General features: G+C 44.2%; 1 protein-coding gene across 2 annotated transcripts in view; it reads left to right on the top strand.

The window, feature by feature from the left end:
* The window catches only part of DNAJB2 (DnaJ heat shock protein family (Hsp40) member B2), a 59,946-nt gene extending 39,242 nt beyond the window's left edge, over positions 1-20,704 (top strand). For both annotated transcript variants that reach the window (XM_073634328.1, XM_073634329.1), the window contains 3 exons: positions 2,078-2,148; positions 13,252-13,479; positions 20,164-20,704. In XM_073634328.1, the coding sequence (XP_073490429.1) occupies positions 2,078-2,148; positions 13,252-13,479; positions 20,164-20,174 (310 nt within the window). In that variant the 3' untranslated portion in view covers positions 20,175-20,704. The remainder of the gene's footprint in view (positions 1-2,077; positions 2,149-13,251; positions 13,480-20,163) is intronic.
* Positions 20,705-21,717: the final 1,013 nt, after the last annotated feature.

Raw genomic sequence — 21,717 nt, 5'->3', positions numbered from 1 at the left:
TATGTCTGCAGGAGGCAGATGTGGCCCGTGACCAAGCAGCACGCAGCTGAGCAAGTAAGCCCCAGGAGGGAGTTTGACTAAACAATGCCACGTACACACGGTCGGATTTTCCGACGGAAAATGTTCGATGGGAGCTTGTTGTCGGAAATTCCGACCGTGTGTAGGCTCTATCGGACATTTTCCATCGGAATTTCCGTCACACAAAATTTGAGATCTGGATCTCAAATTTTCCTACAGCAAAATCCGTTGTCGTAAATTCCGATCGTGTGTACTCAATTCCGACGCACGAAGTTCCACGCATGCTCGGAATCAAGCAGAAAAGCCGCACTGGCTATTGAACTTCCTTTTTCTTGGCTGGTCGTACGCGTTGTACGTCACCGCGTTCTTGACATTCGGACTTTCCAACAAGACTTGTGTGACCGTGTGTATGCAAGACAAGTTTGAGCCAACATCGGTCGGAAAAAATCCATGGATTTTGTTGTCGGAATGTCCGATCGTGTGTACGGGGCATTAGAGTGAGTGAGCCAGGAGGCTGAAGTTTTCTGTTATACAATGATGGTGGAACCCCCTGCAAGGGAAGATTTTCTGTGAAGTTTGTTTCGTTTAAATAAAACTGGGCTGCCACGCCCTTAAAATTACAGTCTGGACTGACCGGTGACCTCGATCTCCTATTTACACTAGAATGCAATAAAAATAAAATAAAAAATTAAATGTAATTTAAAAATAAAAAATTAAATAAAAATGTCTCTTTAAGAGCTATGGGCTTCCGTCCTGCAATGGTATGTAGACGGGTGGGGGCCATCTTCCCCTCTCCATACCGAACAGGACCTCCGCCGCTGCCGGTGGCTCCGGTAAGCGGCGGAAGGCACTGGAGCGCGGTGGGAGGGCCCTCTCCCGCCACCGATTAAAAGTGATCTTGCGGCGAATCCACCGCAGAGACCACTTTTACCTGAAAGCAGACCACCTGCTGAAGAAGAGGATACCGGTGTTATGGTAGCTAGCTGCTGCCATAACGATACCTCTCTTCAAAGTGCCGACTTATAACGAGGACGGGCGGTCTGTAAGTGGTTAAAGGGGGTATTAAGAACTTTGGTATGTAGACTTTTGATCAGGAAGAAACCGGAAGTGGCGCCGCAGACTCACAACCAGGCCAATGACAAACAAGCACGGGAGGAATCCTTGTAGAGTGGGACTGTACATGGGCGCATCGCTTTCACCCTGAACACTCTCTAAAGACAGCCCAATGAAGCTTCTCAGCCACAATCAGGTGACTACAGCACATCACACTCCCCATAGGCAGTTGTGTCCGGCGCCAAGATTCCTCCTCCTCCTCCTTCGGGGGAGGCGGGCGGCGCCCCCTATTGACGGGCTGCCACTGCTCTGGAGAAGTTAGGAAAGATTTAAGCACACCTCTGTCTTCCAGAGAGACCGGCTACATGTGGCAGTCTCTCCCCTTGTAAGTCCCTGCACCAACCGTGATGTAGTACCCACACTGTCCTTGCTCCCGCTGCCTCTGGGCAGGCTCCTCAAGCTTTTCAAAGCTGGACTAGGGGGTTCGCCTCAGGGAGCACTAACTGTCTCCTCAGCACTCCATCTCCATTTTCCACCCTGCTCCCTTCCCATCATGACTTATTCCTATTAACTTAGTCCCCTGCCAGGCCCATCTCCTGGGAATTGGCTGAGTATCCAAAAAATGCAGAACAGCCCTCCTAGCCTCCACCCTCCTAGTTTCCAGAATGTTCTTCAACCTTCCAGAACCAGGGGGACGGACCAGAGAGCTGTCTGTATGATTTATGCTGCCCTGATAATAACCCTGACCCAATTACAGACTCACTGGTTTAAACATGCGTCGGGGTATACATTTCCCTACTCTCACACTAGTAGCACACTAGAGTGTGCTACAGAGGCCTGCTTCAGTTACGATGAAGATCAAGCACACTCAGAATGTTAGGCTGGAATGTCTTGGATATAAGACCAACCAATAAAATGGTTGTCTTCACTTTGTTTGGGTAACGTGTATCTCTCTTGATGGTCCAAGTCATTGTTCTACTAACTCTGTGTTCTTTTCCCTGTACAGGATAGTAGAAAATGGAGTGGAACGGGTGGAGGTGGAAGAGGATGGCCAGCTGAAGTCCATCCGGGTCAATGGTAAGGTTACGGAAGTGCGCCCTTGAATCCCATATTGATTAGAACAGAAGATCTAACAGCTACAACAGAACGTTTGGTCATAAGTCACCAATCCAATAAAAATAGTTTGTACTCACTGTTTGCTTTGTAGTGTAGTCAGTGCTTTTCGGTTTAAAAATCCTATTCTCTTTGCACATTTTTTTTTTTAAATTCCCTTTTATATTTACCTTAACAACTAATTCAAGACATGGCTATATTATACATGGTTACAATGATCCATGATCCATCTGGAACCAGTGTAACTGTGTATGGGCAATACCTGGCCGATCCCTCCAAAAGCTGGAAATCCCTGAAGACCACACTACTCCAGTGATCTCCACTTGCTTTGCTGTGCTTTGTTGGGGTGTTAGTTCGCTAGCTTTTGAGGCCCAAGCCTATGATGCATCCAGGGGCTAGTCTTCCTGGAAGTTGCCATGCTGGACCTTTCCCGAGGGACCCTGAGCTTCCGTTGTTACCAGGTTCTCTAGTACGTGGCCTCTCCCCCTGACTTGGTTTGCTTTGGCTCCGGTAAAAGCTAATCTTTTGGGCATCAATGGGGCTACATACCAGCCCACAACTACTTAAGGGGCCCTACATCTCCCTTTGTATACCCTTATCCGAGGGCCAACTGACTTCAGAGACTGGTCCCCGGGTTTCCATGGTTTGTAGTTGCCTGGACCCAATATGTGCTACAATGAACTGGGTGTTTTTGTTAACTATGCTGTTCCTCTTGTTTGCTAACATTTCCTGGGGGCACACGGGGGGAACCTATGTTTAGTTGCTAATGGTCTGTGGATAGGCTCCATGCCCCCCCACTCAGAACTCACTTGACCAGTTTAGATTTCAGTTGTCTAGCTCCATTGTGGTATACCAATAAGGGTATCCCGTTACTTGAGTGTAACACATCACTGTGGTCCTTCTCCCTCTGTTTATAGTATCACTAAACCTTCTGGCTATGGGGCCTGTCTACCAGACCCATTTACTGCTGGGATTGTATATGTTCTGAGATTTTCTTGCTGTATAAACGATTGTGCCTTCCTACCTGTGTAAATCCCAGGTGTGTATTATGTTCTACTGCCATGGTGTTCTGGGGTTTGATACGGGGGGCTGTGCCAAGTTTATCTCCCTTCTTTAGCCAGCTGCTCCGGGGCCATTTCTGTGCAGACGCCCCCCCCCGGTACCCCATCTGCAATTCTGTTTGTGGCATGCCTTTTCTAAATCTGGTGATTTTGGTTTCGGTGAATACATGTTTCTCACTGCTACGAGTCCGTGCATCTCCAAATGTGTTGTGTTTTATAAACCCCACTACCTGTTTCAGGTCGCACACAGCACCTCATCCACCCCCAGATAGGGTGGACTCTTGCGTGGGCTCTCTTCGTGCCCTGTTAAGGTCCTTACTTAATTTATATTGTAGTTAGACCACCATACCCCCCCCCCCCCTTTTTTTTCTCCTCTTCTTCCCCTCTTTGCTCCTCCTGTCCTTTCCATTCTTTATCGCCCTTCCCCTTTCTCCTCTCTCCTCCCCCTCACCCAGAGAACACTAGTGGTGAATATGTCATGGCCTCTCTGGATAGAGATTAGGCCAAGAGGCTATCATGGGTGTCCTCAAGTTTACCTCCTCAGTGCCCCTGAGAAGTGCTTTGAACTTCTGGCTAACTTGCGGAAAAGTAAAACCTAAGTCACTTTCCTGCAGGAGACACACTTCAGGGGCGACCCTTTAGATCCCTAAACTGACTAACGGGGCCTTTTTGACGGTGTATCACTGTCCCTCACCGATTGCCAGGTCTAAGGGGGTAAGCATCTTGATTGCCAAAACGGTCCCTTGGACCTTTGGGGTCAAGGTCAACAAGATCTCCCTTTTTTAACATCCATAATGGGCGGACCCGGGTGTAGTAGGTTATCGAAAGGCGTCCGAGCTGCAAAAAAAAAAGTGGCCACGTTTGCAGATGACCTGATCCTTTTTTTTTTTTTCGAACGTTTCGCTCATTTCGCTGCAAAAGCTGGTTCCCTCTCCTATTTCCAAATGAACCTTTCCAAGTCCTCAGTTCTGAACATCACGGTTGACAGAACCATGGCCCTATCTCTGCAATCTTCTTTCCCTCTCCGTTGGGCAAGTGACTCGATCCACTATTTGGGGGTTGACATTACTTCGGACCTCTCTGCTCTTTATTCAGCCAACTTCGCCCCATTGTTTCTTTGTCTGAAGGCTGAGTTACTTCACTGGCACTCAAGATGACCATGCTACCCAAGGTGCTATATTTGAGGCAGACACTGCCTATTCGCCTCCCCTTGCAATTTTTTAAACGTGAGTTCTATATTTAGAGAATTTATTTGGTCCCATCGGAGACCACGACTCAAGCTTCAACTCCTTCATCTTACAAAGTCTCAGGGTGGAGTGGGATTCCCAGACATACGGGCCTATTACAGAGCAGTACACCTTACCAGGGCAGTGGGCTGGCACCGCCATGGGGCCGAGAAACAGTGGGTTGCCATAAAACTTGAGGACTCCAATGCCATGACAAAGAGCTGGCCGTGGATCACCTCCTCCTTACCAAAGGCTCTCAGCGACCACCCTACCCTCGGCAGCACATTGTTAGTGCCCAGGGATGCTTTTAGACGCTGCTCATTGTCACCTACTCCCTCCCCCTTGGTGCCTGTATTGGGTAATCCAGAATTCACATCTGGCCTCCAGAACCCTGACTTTCAGCATTTGGCTGTCAGTGGGCGGCTTCATCTCTGTGACTTTCTAGGGCCTGATGGACAGCTCTCCCCCTCATGCATGCGAGACAACCGCAGACCCCCCCCTCTTGACTTAGTTACATAGTTACATACTAGGTGAGGTTGAAAAAAGACACACGTCCATCAAGTCCAACCTATGTGTGTGATTATGTGTCAGTATTACATTACATATCCCTGTATGTTGCGGTCATTCAGGTGATTATCTAATAGTTTCTTGAAGCTATCGATGCTCCCCGCTGAGACCACCGCCTGTGGAAGGGAATTCCACATCCTTGCCGCTCTTACAGTAAAGAACCCTCTACGTAGTTTAAGGTTAAACCTCTTTTCTTCTAATTGTAATGAGTGGCCACGAGTCTTATTAAACTCTCTTCTGCGACTTCTGGTGTGGTATACAGATGCGTAACTTTCTCCGATGCTCGCGCTCCCCGGGTATATCTTGACAGCTTGCGGAACATATTTGCCACAGGAAGAAACCAATCTGGCACTGCCTTTTGTTGATCTGACCGGCAACAGGGTATGAGCCTGGGTTTCTTTTAAGATCGGACCTTGACACCAAATTCACTGACACAGAGGGAGAAGATTCTTCACTTTGCGCAGAAGTCTTCCATAGCCATAAAATCCAAGAGACTGGATAAAAGATTTTGACTCTCTGGTACAGGGTCCCTGCCGCTCTACACAGTTTTTATCCTCAGGTCTCCAGTACATGCAGTGTGGTAATGCAGATGGAACGATGCTCCACATCTTTTAGGCTTGCCCCAAACTTAGACCCTTTGGCAAGAGATGATCGGTATCATCAAGCAATTGACTAATGTAGACCTAGAGGGGAGCCCCCCTACTTGTCTGCTGCATCTCTCGAACCATCTAATTAAGAAGTATAAGGCTTCTCTTACGATCCAGTTACTGAATGCGGCTAAAGCATGCATCCCCTTATGTTGGAGATCCGAAAGCCGCCCTCAAAATCCTTGTGGTTTTCCAAGGTTAATGAACTCAGGGACATGGAGGATCTCACTGCTACCTTGCATAACCGAGAGGACACCTTCTGAGACACTTGGAGACCGTGGCAACACTTTATTTCCACTGATGTCTACCTTCAAGGGGCCCCGCTGTCGGGCTGAACCCCTGGGGTCGGCCACGTTCCCTGGGCAAGGGGCCCCCCCCCCCTCTCTCTCCACTGGAGTTCCCTTTCTCTCGCACCTGAGATACTCCATTTTCTTTCTCCTTTCCCCCGTTAATGCCTAATGCCTTCCTCTCCCTTTTCCCCTGTGATCCCTACCCTTCCCCCTATTCTGAGCCCAGTTCTGGGTGCATTCTTTTTCTGGATATCCGACTGATTATCCTGTTATACATTAACTCAGTTACCTAATTCCCACTCTGGGTCCACTGGTCACTGGGAAGCTTGCTGCCCGGTACAATTTATAGTCCCACTTAAAACATAGTTGCATGGCTTTACATCTACAAATTGGTGTGTGTGGTCTCTCGAATTGTTACTCCTACCTGTTGTATATACCTGGTTAAATGTAGTGCATTCTCATATTTAACTAATTTATTTGACTATTCAGGCTGTGTTCTGAAAAAAACTGGAAGCTGATTAGTTTCTATGCACAGCTGCACCAGTTTTTCGCTCTCAAGTTTTAGTAAACCAACCCCAATGCATAGAATTTTTTATTTTTATTTTTTTCATGAAAAATGTATTGAAGGCTAAAGTGACAAGCAAGTACAGCATGATACAGAAAGTTGGGAATACAGAAAAACAAGCATATCATAATACTTCCACAGGTAGTAGCAGAGGAGAGAAACTGGTGAACTGTACATATACATAAACAGTGAACAATTAGTTATGGGTAGGTTAGGTATGTTTTCTTCCATAAATCGTACCTCCTGTATGAAATGTGCGGTATAGTCTGATCATGCCTACAGATACAACAGAATTGTTCAAGCATATTTTGTTTCTAGACAGGAAATGAAACTATTAAGAGTATGTTAATCACGGGAGACCTGTAGGCCACGTTCTAAAAAATAAATACAAAAACAAAGCAGGAGATCTAAGGTACCAATTTTCTTTTCAAAGGCCAATCATTTTTAACATTAAGGTAGTGATTCATTGGGTATACCAAAATAATTATATTTAATTCAAGAAGGTGGTAGGGTGTGCCAGTAGAAGGATGGAATCATTGTGGAAAGAAAGAAGAGAGAGAGAGAGAGAGAGAGAAAGAACAAAAGAGAGAGAAAAGAGAAAAAGAAAGAGAAAGAAAGAAGCTCTCTCACTTCCTCTGTTGGATTTAGGAGCAGGTGGGGCCCATTTTTTGGTCTGGTGTTGGGTAGGGTAGTCCTTGGAACGGGTTAGACGTATGTTTGCAGCAAGTGTTCATTTTTGGCATCGGATCAATGTGGGGCTGAGAGAGAGGGTTAATCAGACAAAGGTATTCAGCCATTGTTTGAAAGTGATTCAATGAATGCCCATTTGATCGAGAATTTTGTGGGTGCCAATGTATAGTATAGCCATTGCTGGAGTTATTCTTTAAATCAGGCTGTCTGCTGGCAGGTCACATGAAATCTTTGGTTGTTTGTTCTTCCTTTGGTGGTGCGTGGTTTTTACACCTCCTTGGGGGGGGGGGGGGGGTGACCATGCCATCCCAAGCTCACAGGAAGTGAATTGAGTGAAATATATTCAACATGCAGCAGTGTTTTTGCGAGGGACAGTTTTGGGGACAATATTGCCTAAAGAACGGTTTATTTTTATTTTGTAACATGGCTGCTTATTTATTTTTGAAACTGAGTTCCGCTTGAAATTTAGCCCAAGGTAGCAGAAGGGACATTTCCTGCTTTTAAACTGATGAAACTAAAGTGGGTTAAAATCACATTTTCACTTAGGCGTTAAGATGTTTTCAATGGCAATGTTGAATAATACCATACGTTGCAGATTATGATTTATTACCATACACCAGGTGTAGGCAACAGCAGAGCAGAAAACTGGATATTCAGCATTTAGAATGTGAGCAGAAAACTTTCTCTTTATGGGCAATTATGGGACACAGAACCATATGTGGCATGTGCCAAGTAGACTACCACTGAAAAATGTACTCTTTCTCTGGACTATGCACTCATTGAAGTATAACTACACCTTTGGTGTTCCCCCAGCCCCCTCTGCCACTACTCCATCTTTTTCTGCAGAGCCGCTTGTCAAAATCCTTTTATTAGAGCCCACGAATGCTTCTGCATTCCCATTCATTCCTTTGGAGAGTTAGTCCCTAGTACAAGCTTGTTGCTCTAGAGCAGGGGCCTCCAAACTTTCTAAACAAAGGGCCAGTTTACTGCCCTTCAGACTTTAGGAGGGTGGACTGTGGCCAATTGGAGAAGAAAGGGTCTCGACGTCAGTGTGAAAAAACAATGCCCCATCTTTGGTGTTAGTGGGAGGATTAGTGCCCGATCATTGTTATTAAGGGAAGGAATAGAACCCCATCTTTGGTATCGATGGGGGGAATATTGCCCCATCGTTAGTGTCATTAGGAGGAATTGTACTGCTTCATTGATGTCCTTGAGGCCCATTGTTGGTGTCATTGGGAGGAATTGAGCCCCTTCAATGGTGTCGGTGGGGGCAATTATGCCCCATTGTTGGTATTAGTGGATGAAATATTGCCCCAAGGGCCAGATAAAAACACACAAAGCATGGCATCTTGCCCCTGGGCTGCAGTTTGGAGATTACTGCTCCAGAGGAATGAATGGGAGCATTTGTGCTAACCTGGTTTAGAAAATGTAAACAACTTGTTCTTTGGCCTGATTTACAATATTTTGCTGGATCTTGGAAAGGTGAGTATAATAAGGATGAGGTTGGGAGAAATATTAATGTAGTTAGTGGTCTCCATATCCAGAGACATGAGGCTCCTCTATGTAAATTGTCACAAAACGTTTCAGCTGTAGAACATTCATCACTGCTGACCTCTCAAAATGAGGCTGTCATAGAAACAAGAGGAACTGGTAGATGGTAGAATGCATATCATGAAAGAAACACAAATTGTACAAATTGTAGGTGAGACACAAAAGAAGACTGAGAAGTGAGTGAGACTGTGAGAGGGATTGGAACTTGGCTTTGTATTCACTCAGTCACCTCATACGCCAAAGTATTGTTAAGCTAAGCAGACTTTTGGACTGTTTTTGTTTTAAGAATTCTACAGTTGGACACTGAACCTCTGTCTCACTAGCATTATGGAATAAAAAAAACAATTTTGAGAAGGTGTTTATATAGCTTGAGGGACATTCTACACCTTACATTTAACAGTTCCACCTTTTTTCATAGGTACATAGTCAGGTTCAGAAAAGATACATCTAGTTCAATCAACTGTGTGGGAGCTAGATGGAGATTGACCGTCTGGGCAGTGTGTCAGGAGACCAACTGAACCAACCAGGTCTACAGGAGTTGTTCAAAGTGCACCTGGCCTTGCTAAAAAGCTCAGGAGGTTACCTCTTGACCAGCTTTTGGTGGTTAATAAAGTGCATCCAAATTTTAGGGCACAGAAAAAAACAGTGCTGTTAATTTTCCCTTTGACATATTTGAACTCTTGTTTGCGAAAGCCCCAAAAGGCATACAATCAGAGGCATAGCTTGAAGCTTGTGGGCCCCCGATGTACAAGCTGACCTGGCCCCCCCACTACTTCCAACGTGCCTGCAGATACATCCACCGCACGCCAAGATACTCAAAGTGGTTTAAGAGTTTTGAGTTCCCAGAGTTCCTCTTTACATCAGAGGACAGGGATTACCGCTGGAGAATGGGAGGACAGGGATTAGCGCTGGAGAATGGGAGGACAGGGATTAGCGCTGGAGAATGGGAGGACAGGGATTAGCGCTGGAGAATGGGAGGACAGGGATTAGCGCTGGAGAATGGGAGGACAGGGATTAGCGCTGGAGAATGGGAGGACAGGGATTACCGCTGGAGAATGGGAGGACAGGCATTACCGCTGGAGAATGGGAGGACAGGCATTACCGCTGGAGAATGGGAGGACAGGCATTACCGCTGGAGAATGGGAGGACAGGCATTACCGCTGGAGAATGGGAGGACAGGCATTACCGCTGGAGAATGGGAGGACAGGCATTACCGCTGGAGAATGGGAGGACAGGCATTACCGCTGGAGAATGGGAGGACAGGGACCCCTGGCAGGTCACTTGGCAGAGCTCCTTTCCCATCCCAGCACTGTATACAGCTTCCCCCCCCCCCCCCCCCCCCCCAACTACACAGGGCTGAAATCACATTCCTTTACACACAGTCTGTCAGTCTTCACAGGGTGTATCTGTCTTTCTGACCTGTGAAATTCTCTGGTTGGAACGGCAACGTAGTTGCTGTAGGCAGATACACCCTGTGCAGATCTTGGCTGACTGGCTGTGTTGTAAAGGAATGTAATTTCAGCCCTGTGGAGGAGGAGCAGTATAGAGTGCTGTAATGGGAAAGGAGCTCAGCAGCCGGGCATAGCATGCAGGGTGGAGGGGGTTGGCTTTGGGGGGGGGGGGGGGCAACTTGGATCTGGGAGGGCAAAGCCATGTGACACAAAATCTAGAGCCACCAGCCCTTCAGGGGCCCCCCGAGGAGGTGTTGAAGGATTTATTTTAGCAATTTCTGAAGGTTTCTCTATCAGTGTTGGCAGATGCTGGGGGAAGGTCACCTCCCGGAGGTGTGTGACTTTTCCCCAGTTTTCAGGGAAGTAGGGTAAGTAGACATCCCCGGGTGGGGGGGGGGGGGTACAGAGAATCCCAGCTGGTGACTAGAAAACACTGAGCAGTGTCATACCTCACCAGTGACATCAGTTCTATCGTGGCTACAGGACGGCACTCTCCTCCTCTTGCCTCGCTGAGCTCGCTTACCATTCCATGTTGCCAGCACACAGCACAGACACTTCCCCATCCTGGGCTGTCATTACCTCGTGCGCCTCTCCATTCAGAAAATGTCTCACAGCTTCTCCCCAGCCAATGGGAACAGAGGGGTGTGGACTATGGAAGGCAAAGTAGAGGCCCAGTGCTGGAGCATGACTGTGGGGCCCTAGGGCAGATGGGAGCTGGATTTTGTGGAGGATATGATAATATGACAGGAACGCTGCAGGGGCCCCCTGGAGCTAGGGGTGGGGTTGCGATTGTGACCCCTGCAACCCCTTATGCTACACCCATGCATGCAATATTATAGTTTATTTTAGCCTTTCTCAACCTTTTTAACATTGAGAAACCCTTGAAATATTTTTTTGGGCTTTAGGGAACCCCTGCTAATAATTCTTATATTTACAGCTCACAGTACATTAGTGTGATGGTCAGTGGGAAAATTAACCTTACCTTTTGTAGTCATTGGGAAGATATCTAAAAAGATCATTGGTGCCAGTGGTTACGCATCTGAGAGGCAGAAATCAATCAATTATTGCTCAAGGAACTCTTGGCAACCTCCTGGAGGAACCCTGGTTGGTTTTTATGGCACAAGTTAAAATGACCAAGACTTCCAAGACATGAATATTAATACTAACCCATAGTTGTGCCACTTTACTTCTATGGCTTTTCTTTGTAACAAAGATGCTAGACAAAACAGCTGGCACATTCTTCTTCCAATAAACTCGTAAAAGCCCAGAGGAGCTATGAGGAGACCCGGGGAATCTTGATGAGCAATTTAAGCTGAATTGCAGTTTGCTACTAAGCATGGACGTCTCCTTTTTGTCTAACGTTATTTCGGCAGAGTCCAGCATTCTCAAGGCACCATGCCTGGGGAAAAAAGGTCAAACAAGGGAAACCAAGAATTTTAGATTGCAGGCAGTGAGAGAGGTTTGTCATGATTGGGGTTACTGGTTGTAATGAAAACCTTCTGGGCAATCAAACCTTCCCTACATTTTAATAATTAAACATTTTTGGGTGGAATTCTCAAACTTGAGCGGCTTCTTTCTTTCAGAGGGAAGAGTTGAGAGTGTAACTAAAAAAAATTGGGTGTGATTCCACCCTCGTGTAGCGATGTTCTTTACCTAAAATGGAACTCTAAGTAAAACTTTAAAGTTTTTTGGTGTGTTTGTTTGTGTTTGTGTGTGTGTGTGTGTGTGTGTGTGTGTGGGTTTAATTGCTCATGGTCTCTCCATTGGGAAGATATGTCTTGTTTCCTATCCTGGTGACCACGAATGGAATACGCATACCATATCATACCATAATAGACATGTGCGATTCGTTTCACTATGAATCAAAATTTTCATTCAGAGATTTGGTTGTATCCGGATTTCCATATTACAATAGTAACAAATTTCAATGAATAAGAAATAAATTATAATGAAACAATTTTCCGAATTCATATTTGAAAATGAATTTTAAATGGAAAAATATTGAAATAAACACAAGTGATAAAAGTGAAATAAAATGATTTCTACTTAGGCTAAGAATAGAATAGAAAAGAGTTGAATGGAATGCAGCAGAAAATAAAAGAATAGAGTTGGAAAAAAATAGAATATAAAATAAAAGAATAAAGTAGAATGAAATAGAATATTTTTCATTCTATTCCTTTATTTTCTATTTTATTCTATTATATGCTATTCTATCCTATTCTGTTTTATTCAATTCTTTTCTATTCTATTCCATTTTTTTATTCTGTCCTGTTCTGTTCTATTCTATTCCTTTTTATATTCTATTTCATTCAGTTTTTATTCTAGTCTATAAAGCAGCCTAAGTAGGAATCATAATCTTATTTCACTTTTATGACTTACTGTATTTATTGCAATATGTTTCCATTTCAAATTCATTTTTAAATTTGAATAGAAAATAACGAATATACGAAATAAATTCTGAAAATGAATCATTCTAACATAATGATTGTGACGAAACAAAATTAATAACTTGACAAACGAATCCGAAATGAACTGAAACAAATTTTTCCATCATGCAGATCTCTAGTCCATAATGAGAAGATTTCTGTTGCTTCTACTGTGGTCATGGAGACAGGAAGTGAGAGGCAAGCTATTCAATAGGACCAAAAAATGGGTTCTGATCCCTTTTCACTCTCTCTCACATAAAAATAAAGTTTTGATTGAAACTTCATCTTAAGGATAAGAGAATGCTTAAGCCATTTAGAGCAATCCTGGAGGTATATGTCCTGGCAGACACCTGTGGCACCTCCCTAACCTCGGGACAATGGTAGTTGCCTGAAAGCGTGCATTCAGATCGAACCCCAGACTGGCGGTTCAGAGTGTGCCTATTGTGTTAGTTGACATTCACTTGCATTTTTTGATTGTTGTCACAGATTGGACAATGAACATCGAACAACTGTTGGTTGGTAGTCTTGGCTTGTAAAAGTTTGAATCAATTAATTTGCAATGAATCCTGATGCCACTGTTGTTTTTTTTGCAGGGGTAGAAGACGAACTTGCCTTGGCCTTAGAGATGAGCAAACGAGATCACCAGACAAATGTGCAAACCCCCACCAGCCGTGTCAGGGGGTCACCAAACAACCTCCAGCGATCTCAGAGTGCCGCCCCTGCTTACATGGTACTGGACAGCGACGACGAAGATGAGGATCTGCAACTGGCCATGGCCTACAGCCTCTCCGAGATGGAGGCTGCCGGGCAGCACCGAGCAGGTGTGAGAATTAAACAGAGAGCGGGGAAAGGGCAGGCGCAGGAGGTATTGAGGCAGCTGAGGGCGCAGGGCCAGGCAGCACATCTGCTGAGACGCCATCCTTTGACTGCAGAGCAGCTAAGGCAGCAACAAGCGGCAGCAAACCAACTAAGGCTCCATCAGGTGACTGTAGGTCAGCTAAGGCAGCAGCAGGGGGCTGCAGACCAAGTGAGACCTCATCAGGTGACTGCAGACCAAGTGAGACCTCATCAGGTGATTGCAGACCAAGTGAGACCTCATCAGGTGATTGCAGACCAAGTGAGACCTCATCAGGTGATTGCAGACCAAGTGAGACCTCATCAGGTGATTGCAGACCAAGTGAGACCTCATCAGGTGATTGCAGACCAACTGAGACCTCATCAGGTGATTGCAGACCAACTGAGACCTCATCAGGTGACTTCAGACCAACTGAGACATCATCAGGTGACTTCAGACCAGCTGAGACATCATCAGGTGGCCATAGATCAGCTAAGGCATCAGCTGGGGGCAGCAGACCAACTAAGACCTCATCAGGTGACCATAGATCAGATGGGGGCAGCAGACCGACTAAGGCATAATCAGGTTATTGCAAATCAGCTAAGGAACCAGCAGGTGATGGCAGAGCAGCGGAATCATCAGTCACAACAGATGAAGGATTTTCAGAGCCCAAACAGCGATGCAGTAAAGCAGCAGCCGAGGCCGAATCAAGATCTTCAAGAAGGCAAAGTTAGCGAGGAGCTGATCAGCTCAAAGAGAGACCAGAAAAAGAGAAAAAAAAGATGTTACATCTGTTAGCAGCAGCCAAGATTTTTACTCATCACCTTAATAACAATTTTGTGTTGGCAAAAAAAAAAAAAAAAGGGATTGTTTTTGCTGAAGAGGTCTCAGAGATCTGTTGGCATCCAGTGCCCCGGCGTATGTTGGCGTCCCTCTCTGTGCATCACTGCACCTCCTGCTCCTACAGCAACTAAATGGTTTAAAGCAGCCCAGTGCTGACCTATGAAACTGATGAGCTGGCATTTTCTAAAGCCACTTAAGAGACAAGCTTTGTTTCTGACCTTTTGGCTGCTCTGGTTAGTGGCTTAACACAGCCTCTTCTATCCGGATCTCTGCTGAACACTGATTGGAATAACCCACTGGAAGCCTCTCTCCAGCGTTCTGCATGTAGTGGTCTGTCTTCCTTCTTTGCTGGGCTCTGTCCTCCTTTTCCTCTGTTCATCAGGGACAGATTTCCTGCTAAACCGCCAAGCCACTTGGACTTTTTATTATGAAAACACTTACATGCCTTGAAAATATAATTTCCGGGGATGCTGGAACCATTTGCGATGTCGTTTTGTGACATCCTAGCGGCCTTGTTGTTTTGTGCCAAAAAGTCCTTATTTACTCAAGTTCTTCCCTTTAATTTTTTTTTTTTTGGGCTCATGTATAAATTTAATCAGAAATTTAAGAAGCGCTTAAAGTGTTACCTAAACCCAGGACTCTGCATTCACTATATCTGGTCTCCCACAGTACACAGAACATGGAAACGCAATTATTTTAGTAAATATAAACGGCTAAATACCTTTTCTCATCAGCAGCATATAGCAGTCTTGTGACATCTATTAGTGTCTGTTTAACCACTTAAATAATGTGTCATCCAAAATACAGGTCACAGCAAAGTGGACCAAACTTACGCGTTTCGCACTACAAGGAGTGCTTAGTCATAGCTATGACTAAGCACTCCTTGTAGTGCGAAACGCATAAGTTTGGTCCACTTTGCTGTGACCCGTATTTTGGATGACACCTTATTGAATAAAGGGAAATATCTTTGGAGTGCGGCTGTCCAGAATTTCTTTGATGTCTAACTGCCATAGCATTGCCAGCACCTGGACTTCTAGACTGAAGGAGATGCCTTTTAACTTGATCTGACCCACCTGGAGTGGTGATACTCTCTAACCACTTCAATACCGGGCACTTTCACCCCCCCCCCCCTTCCTGCCCAGACCAATTTTCAGCTTTCATTATTTTATTTTCTGCGATATAAGTGAAAAAATACTGAACATTTTTTGAAAAAAACTCCCAAAATGACCCCTTTTTGTAAAGTAGACATTCCAAGGTATTTAGTAAGAGGCATGGTGAGTTTTTTTTTTTATTTTTTTTTTTAAGTTGTCATTTTTTCCCACAATTCTTGGGAAAATGAAGAAATTATTATTTTCACTGGATCGGTGTGTGTGTGTGAGGGGGAGAACCTGGTAACTGCTAGTTACCGCCGTTTGTTGACATTTGTGATCGGCTGTGATTGGACACAGCCGGTCAAGTTGTAAAGAGCCAATTTCATTGGCTCTTTACCCTGATTGGGGTTGGGCTGTGTCAGAGTGACATGCCTCATCCCTGATCGCCACGTTGTGCGCCCCTGCGGGTGCGCAAGAATGGTGTGCACACACAGTGCATGTGATGAGCTGTGATTGGACACAACTGGTCACATGGTAAAGGACCATTTTCATTGGCTGTTTACCCTGATCGGGGATGGGCTGTGTCAGAGTGACACTCCTCATCACTGATCGCCATGTTGTGCGCCCCCGGAGTCACCCGGCGCTCACGTGTGATGTAACCGTGACCTGACAAAGTGCATGCATGCGAAATGCGTTGTTACAAAAACTGCTCCCTCTTCATTCTAGCCTGGTTTGATCGACAACCCAATCTGGCTGACTCCGGCTCAACTCGCGGGCATCTGTGGCTCTGCAGCAGTGTTGCTGCACACTGTGGCAGATTCCTCCTTGCCTACTGGCGAGTGCTGGTGGCCTCTGGCTCGGCTCACGAGTGATTGTGGGTTTGCTTAGCGGTGTTGTACATCACGGCGGATCCTTCCCATCCTTATGATCACCGGACCCAGTGGTTGTCAAGCCATCTACACTTGACATACCAGCTTGGTATAGTATTAACTTTGATTTGAAATGCTTTTATGTGAACTTTATTACTCATTTTGGACAATAAATCAATTTATTAGCCTTTATCATCAGCTTGGTGCTATTCCTTCGGAGGATTCCATGTCATCCACACACATTCAGAGAGCACTTTTCATTTGCTTTGTTTGCTATTACAGGGCCATTCAGCACTGTCCAGACAGAGGTTCAGAGGTCCTGCAGCCTCATAGGACAGTCAGAGGAGAATGAACACTCCTCCCACAAGCTTTAACCAGACACTGATAGAAGTCACAAGACTGCTATATACCGCTGAGGAGAAAAGGTATTTAGCAGGTTATTTACAAAAACAATTGCATTTCCATTATTTCCATGTTCTGTGGGAGACCAGATATAGTGAATGCAGGCTCCTTGGTTTGGTAACGCTTTAAGATTTACTGTTGCTGAAGCAGGAAGAAAGCAACAGGAATGACAGACTGTGTGAAAAGCAGGTGAGGTGACAGGACAAACTCTGGTGCCAGGGAGACACAAAAAAGTAAAAACTTATAAGTATAGTGTCTTATCTTCTCTCCCTGATTCTCTATCCCTTCTCCCTCATGGCAGCCTGTGAACTTCAGCACTGTAAAAGCTTCTGTCAGCCTTCCTGTCTAGCTGAGCCAAGGCATACAATCAAGGCTGGAAATGTACTTTTTCGAGACCAAGGGTTGGTGTGAATTTCCAATAAGGAAGTGACAGCTCTGGGCTTCAACAAAATGGCAGCCTCCAGCAAGAAGAAACAGAAGCGATGCTGGAGGAAATTTATGTCACAAGCTAATTTTGGCAGCATAATTTTTTTAATGCGCAATGTATGTTCTTCTGTTAAAGAGCATAACTTTTTATCAAACTGTTATGGGTAAAATTCCAGTTTAAGATACACAAAGATATATCTTACATTTTGGATAATTCCCCTCCATTTCTGATATTTTTAACACTGTATCAGTTTTATACATGAGCCCTGGGGAATTACAATGCCTTTTTAAATGGATGTCCACATAGCTGCCTAAGAGCCTCCATCTGTTCTACTATTTACATCCGATTCATCCTTTCTCTGTCTTTAGGATTAACAAATTAAGAATGTGAAGAATAAGGTGTCTGTTAAACCGGAAATGTTACAAGTTATAGCTGAACTCTAGGCAGATCTAGAAAGATACATTTTAAATTTTATGTATTTATTAAAAGTAATTAAACATATTATAGCCAAATTCAGATACATCTAGATAGTAACTGTAAATGTATCTAAATTGGACTTTGTATCAGTCGCTTGTAATCCTTTGTACGCTAGCACAAAGTATTACAAAGGGGGGGGGGGGGACTAGGAGTCGGTCAGCTGTGCTGCATGCATATGTCCTGTCTGGAAGCATGCTAGCAGAAGGAGAGAGCAGAGGGATGAGCTCATCAGAATGCTGCTGTTCCTTCACTGTCCAATCACAGGCTGTGTGTGGGGAGATGACCACATGCTGCAGTAGAAAAAGTTGTTCTCTGTGTCCCTGCATTGAGATTGCCTTTGATCGGTGTAGGTGGTATTAATGAGCTCTTGGCCATTAATCTGCAGAAAATGTATCCCCTGGTCTGGTTGAGGGGGGGGGGGGGCGATTTAAGAGACATCTGTGTGGGTTCCTGCACAGATGTCTATTGAAATTGCCCCTGAAGTCACCAAAGTTTGGAAGTCAGTGGGGGGTATGTGTTCAGTCACATTTCAAGAAGTAGAGTTATGTGGGCCTTAGAGCAGAACTGCAGTCAATGATAAAATAAAACCATGAATAGCCCATTCACACACAAATAAAAAAAAAAATGCAGCTTTTTCTGCAATACTCACCTTTTTAGGCCCGTACACACGATACGCAAATCGGATTGTCTGACTTTTTTCGCTTAATAGTCGCAAGTAGAAATTGAATAGGTTACTAAAGTCTCAAATTCTCGTATGACAGAAAAAAAAATTATGTAGTTATGTCACGTGTTGTAATGTATTTGTATTTTTATTTTCGGATGACAACTGTACTGACTAAATGAAAATCGTACGATCTGGTATTGTACGAGGAAAATTTTAATAATGATAATATCGGATGAATTGTCGTGATCAGCTCTCAAAAGCTCTTTACTTACAATTCGATTATCATATGATTGCGTCGAAAGCAATATAATGCCATGAAAAACAGAGAAAGCCCCTGCACTAATATGGTACATAATAAAAATAATACATATATATATATATATATATATAAAACACACATAATAAGAATATATATATGTGTATGTATGTGTGTGTGTGTATATATATATATATATATATATATATATATATATATATATATATATATATATATATATATAATCTCTATCTATCTATCTATCTATCTATCTATCTCTATATATCAAAGAAGCAGCTACCACCTAACTGTGCAATCACTACACTGTACCATCAAAAATATATATCAGTTCAACTAGTGAAGTGCTTCTAATGTGTTCTTAAATTGCAAAAAACTAATTGGATAAATACAATTCATAAATAGTCCATCCCAGTCCATTTCATGTGATCCTCCAAAAAGTTCTAAATTTTAGCATCCACTTTACACAGGATGATTCAAAGTCCCATACACCATACAATCTTTGTGCAATCTTAAAACACAAAGTCCAGTTTTTTCCAATATAGCTTCAATGTGAAATCACACCACCTCCGTGCTCTTCAAATGACTTCATAGGTATCTTCTCACCTCAATTCCAGGACCCCACTATCAAAATTGGAGGTCAGCCTCACTTGTTTGATACATTGTACCAATACTGCTCCTCTCCAAGCTCTCCTGTCTCTGTGGTCCCGATCTGCCAGGAATTGAGGCAGCCAAAAGGAAGCATAGAAACTCCAATAGTGTAGAGCGCTAATTTTATTTACGGTATATTAGAAACACTTTAAAATACACTCACATGTAAAAGGATTATAATGGGCAATTCGTACAGAAGTGACATAAAATCTGACTTTCCAACATGGCATTCTAGTTCCACCCAGCGTGATGACATCACTCCCTGCCTTACGTGTTGCGGTGGCCACGGCTTTCTCAAAGGCCTTTGAGAAATCCGTGACCGGTGCAGCGCGTTAGACACCTTTGAGAAAGCTGTGATTGGTGCAATGCATAAGGTGCCTTTTGAGAGAGCGGTGACTGACGTAGCGCGTATGGTGGGCCTTTTAAGAAAGCTGTGACCAGCGCACCATGTAAGTTGAGCCTTTGAGAAAGCTGTGGCTGGCGCAACGCGTAGGAAACCTTTGAGGGCGAGGTGACAGGTGCAACGCGTAGGAAACCTTTTGAGAAAGCTGTGACAGACGCAACATGTAAGCCACCTTTGAGAAAGCTGTGACCCGTGGAAATTGGGCCTTTGAGAAAGCTGTGACTGGTAGAGAGAGGGAGTGACATTATCACGCTGGTGAGAGCTAGAACACCATCTTGAATTGATATACATTTTAATGGTACAGTGTAGTGATGGCACAGTTGGGTGGTAGCTGCCCATTCCTAGCCTGTAGCTGGACAGTGGAAGGAGAAGCAGCTCATCTCTGTCACTCTGCTCTCTCCTACTATCAGCTTATGTCTGCTAAAGTTCAGCTTTAACATTGACTGGTGAATGCACTGTACAGGGAGTTACAACTTTATCGGACGTATCCTTTACCTGTATGCTGATTGTTTGTTTACACGCACACCTGTGAATTTTCTGCCTACTGAATGTCTTGCTTTTCTCACTAGGTGTGTTCTGAGATCGGAGTCACATACACTTCTGTTACCGTCGCTGGCTGGGATGGGGGTGCTGGGGGAGCACAAGCAAGCTTTCCTCCCCTCCCCCAACACAATGCACCTTCCCTGCGAGCTGGTTTTGGCATGTGATCTGTACCATCTTGAAAGATTCAGGGGAACCCTTGTCCACTACACTGGAATAAGACTTTAAATTGCGGATGCTCTGGGGTGGGATATAGCACTTTGTTGGATTTTAAAGGGGCTGGACCCAAGGGACATGTGTGTGTATATATATATATGGATGTGGGACTGCGTGGCTGAGAGTGTCATACATATTTATATGAAAGACAAGCTTGTGGATTGTAAACATATCGCCTACTTATTAATGCTTTAAGATGAATGATGCTAAGGAACTGTGATTGTGATAACAATGGATCTCAATGGATAGAATTCAGCATTGTTGTATCACATTAAAATCTCTCATCAGAAAAGAGGAATATGTGTGTACCATGCAAGGACTTTACTCCATTAAAACAGAAAACATTTTAATAAAGGTCTCACTGTGTGTAATGTCTTTCTAAAGTGTTTGATACAAGGAACTAATCAGGGCTGGATCTAGCCTGTCTGATCTGGGGGTCAGAAAAGAAAAAGTCGGGGGGGGGGGGGGGCATAATGTGGGCAGTAAAGAAAGTCAGGGCGGGCATAATGTGGGCAGTAAAGAAAGTCAGGGTGGGCATAATGTCAACACATCTTTTTATTTATTTATTTTTTATCCTTTCCTCTCCCCTTCTAGTTCCACACATCTATATAAGTAGCAAAGAGAGAAAAATATCACCGCTTTGAAAGAGGTCTGTGAGGAACAAACATTTTCTCCATGCTGGAAGTAACAGGTGCAGGCAATGCTGGTAATTGAGAGGTAAACGAGAAATCCTGGACAGCCGCACTCAAAAGTAATCTTCGATCTTTATTAAAGTATAATCATAAAAATACCTGCCACAGCATCACAAAGCAGGAAAGTTGACGCGTTTTACACTAGTCAGTGCTTAATCATAGCTATGATTAAGCACTGACTACAGTGTGAAACGCGTCAGCTTTCCTGCTTTGTGATGCTGTGGCATGTATTTTTATGATTATACTTTAATAAAGATCGAAGATTACTTTTGAGTGCGGCTGTCCAGGATTTCTCGTTTACCTCTCAAAGTATAATCATAAAAATACCTGCCACAGCATCACAAAGCAGGAAAGTTGACGCGTTTTACACTAGTCAGTGCTTAATCATAGCTATGATTAAGCACTGACTACAGTGTGAAACGCATCAGCTTTCCTGCTTTGTGATGTTGTGGCATGTATTTTTATGATTATACTTTAATAAAGATCGAAGATTACTTTTGAGTGCGGCTGTCCAGGATTTCTCGTTTACCTCTCCACACATCTCTATGTTGCTGCAATACATGAATTAGGTCACTCTTTAGTCATGGCACTCTTGACAAAACAGTGCTTGACAAATTTGCTTTGAATCTAGGACACCGCTAAATAAGTTTGGAGCCAGTTTCGTTTTTTTTTTTT

Source organism: Aquarana catesbeiana, linkage group LG06 (genome assembly GCF_042186555.1).
Source record: "Aquarana catesbeiana isolate 2022-GZ linkage group LG06, ASM4218655v1, whole genome shotgun sequence".
NCBI lineage: Eukaryota > Metazoa > Chordata > Amphibia > Anura > Ranidae > Aquarana > Aquarana catesbeiana.
This window is presented reverse-complemented; position numbering and strand designations above follow the sequence as displayed.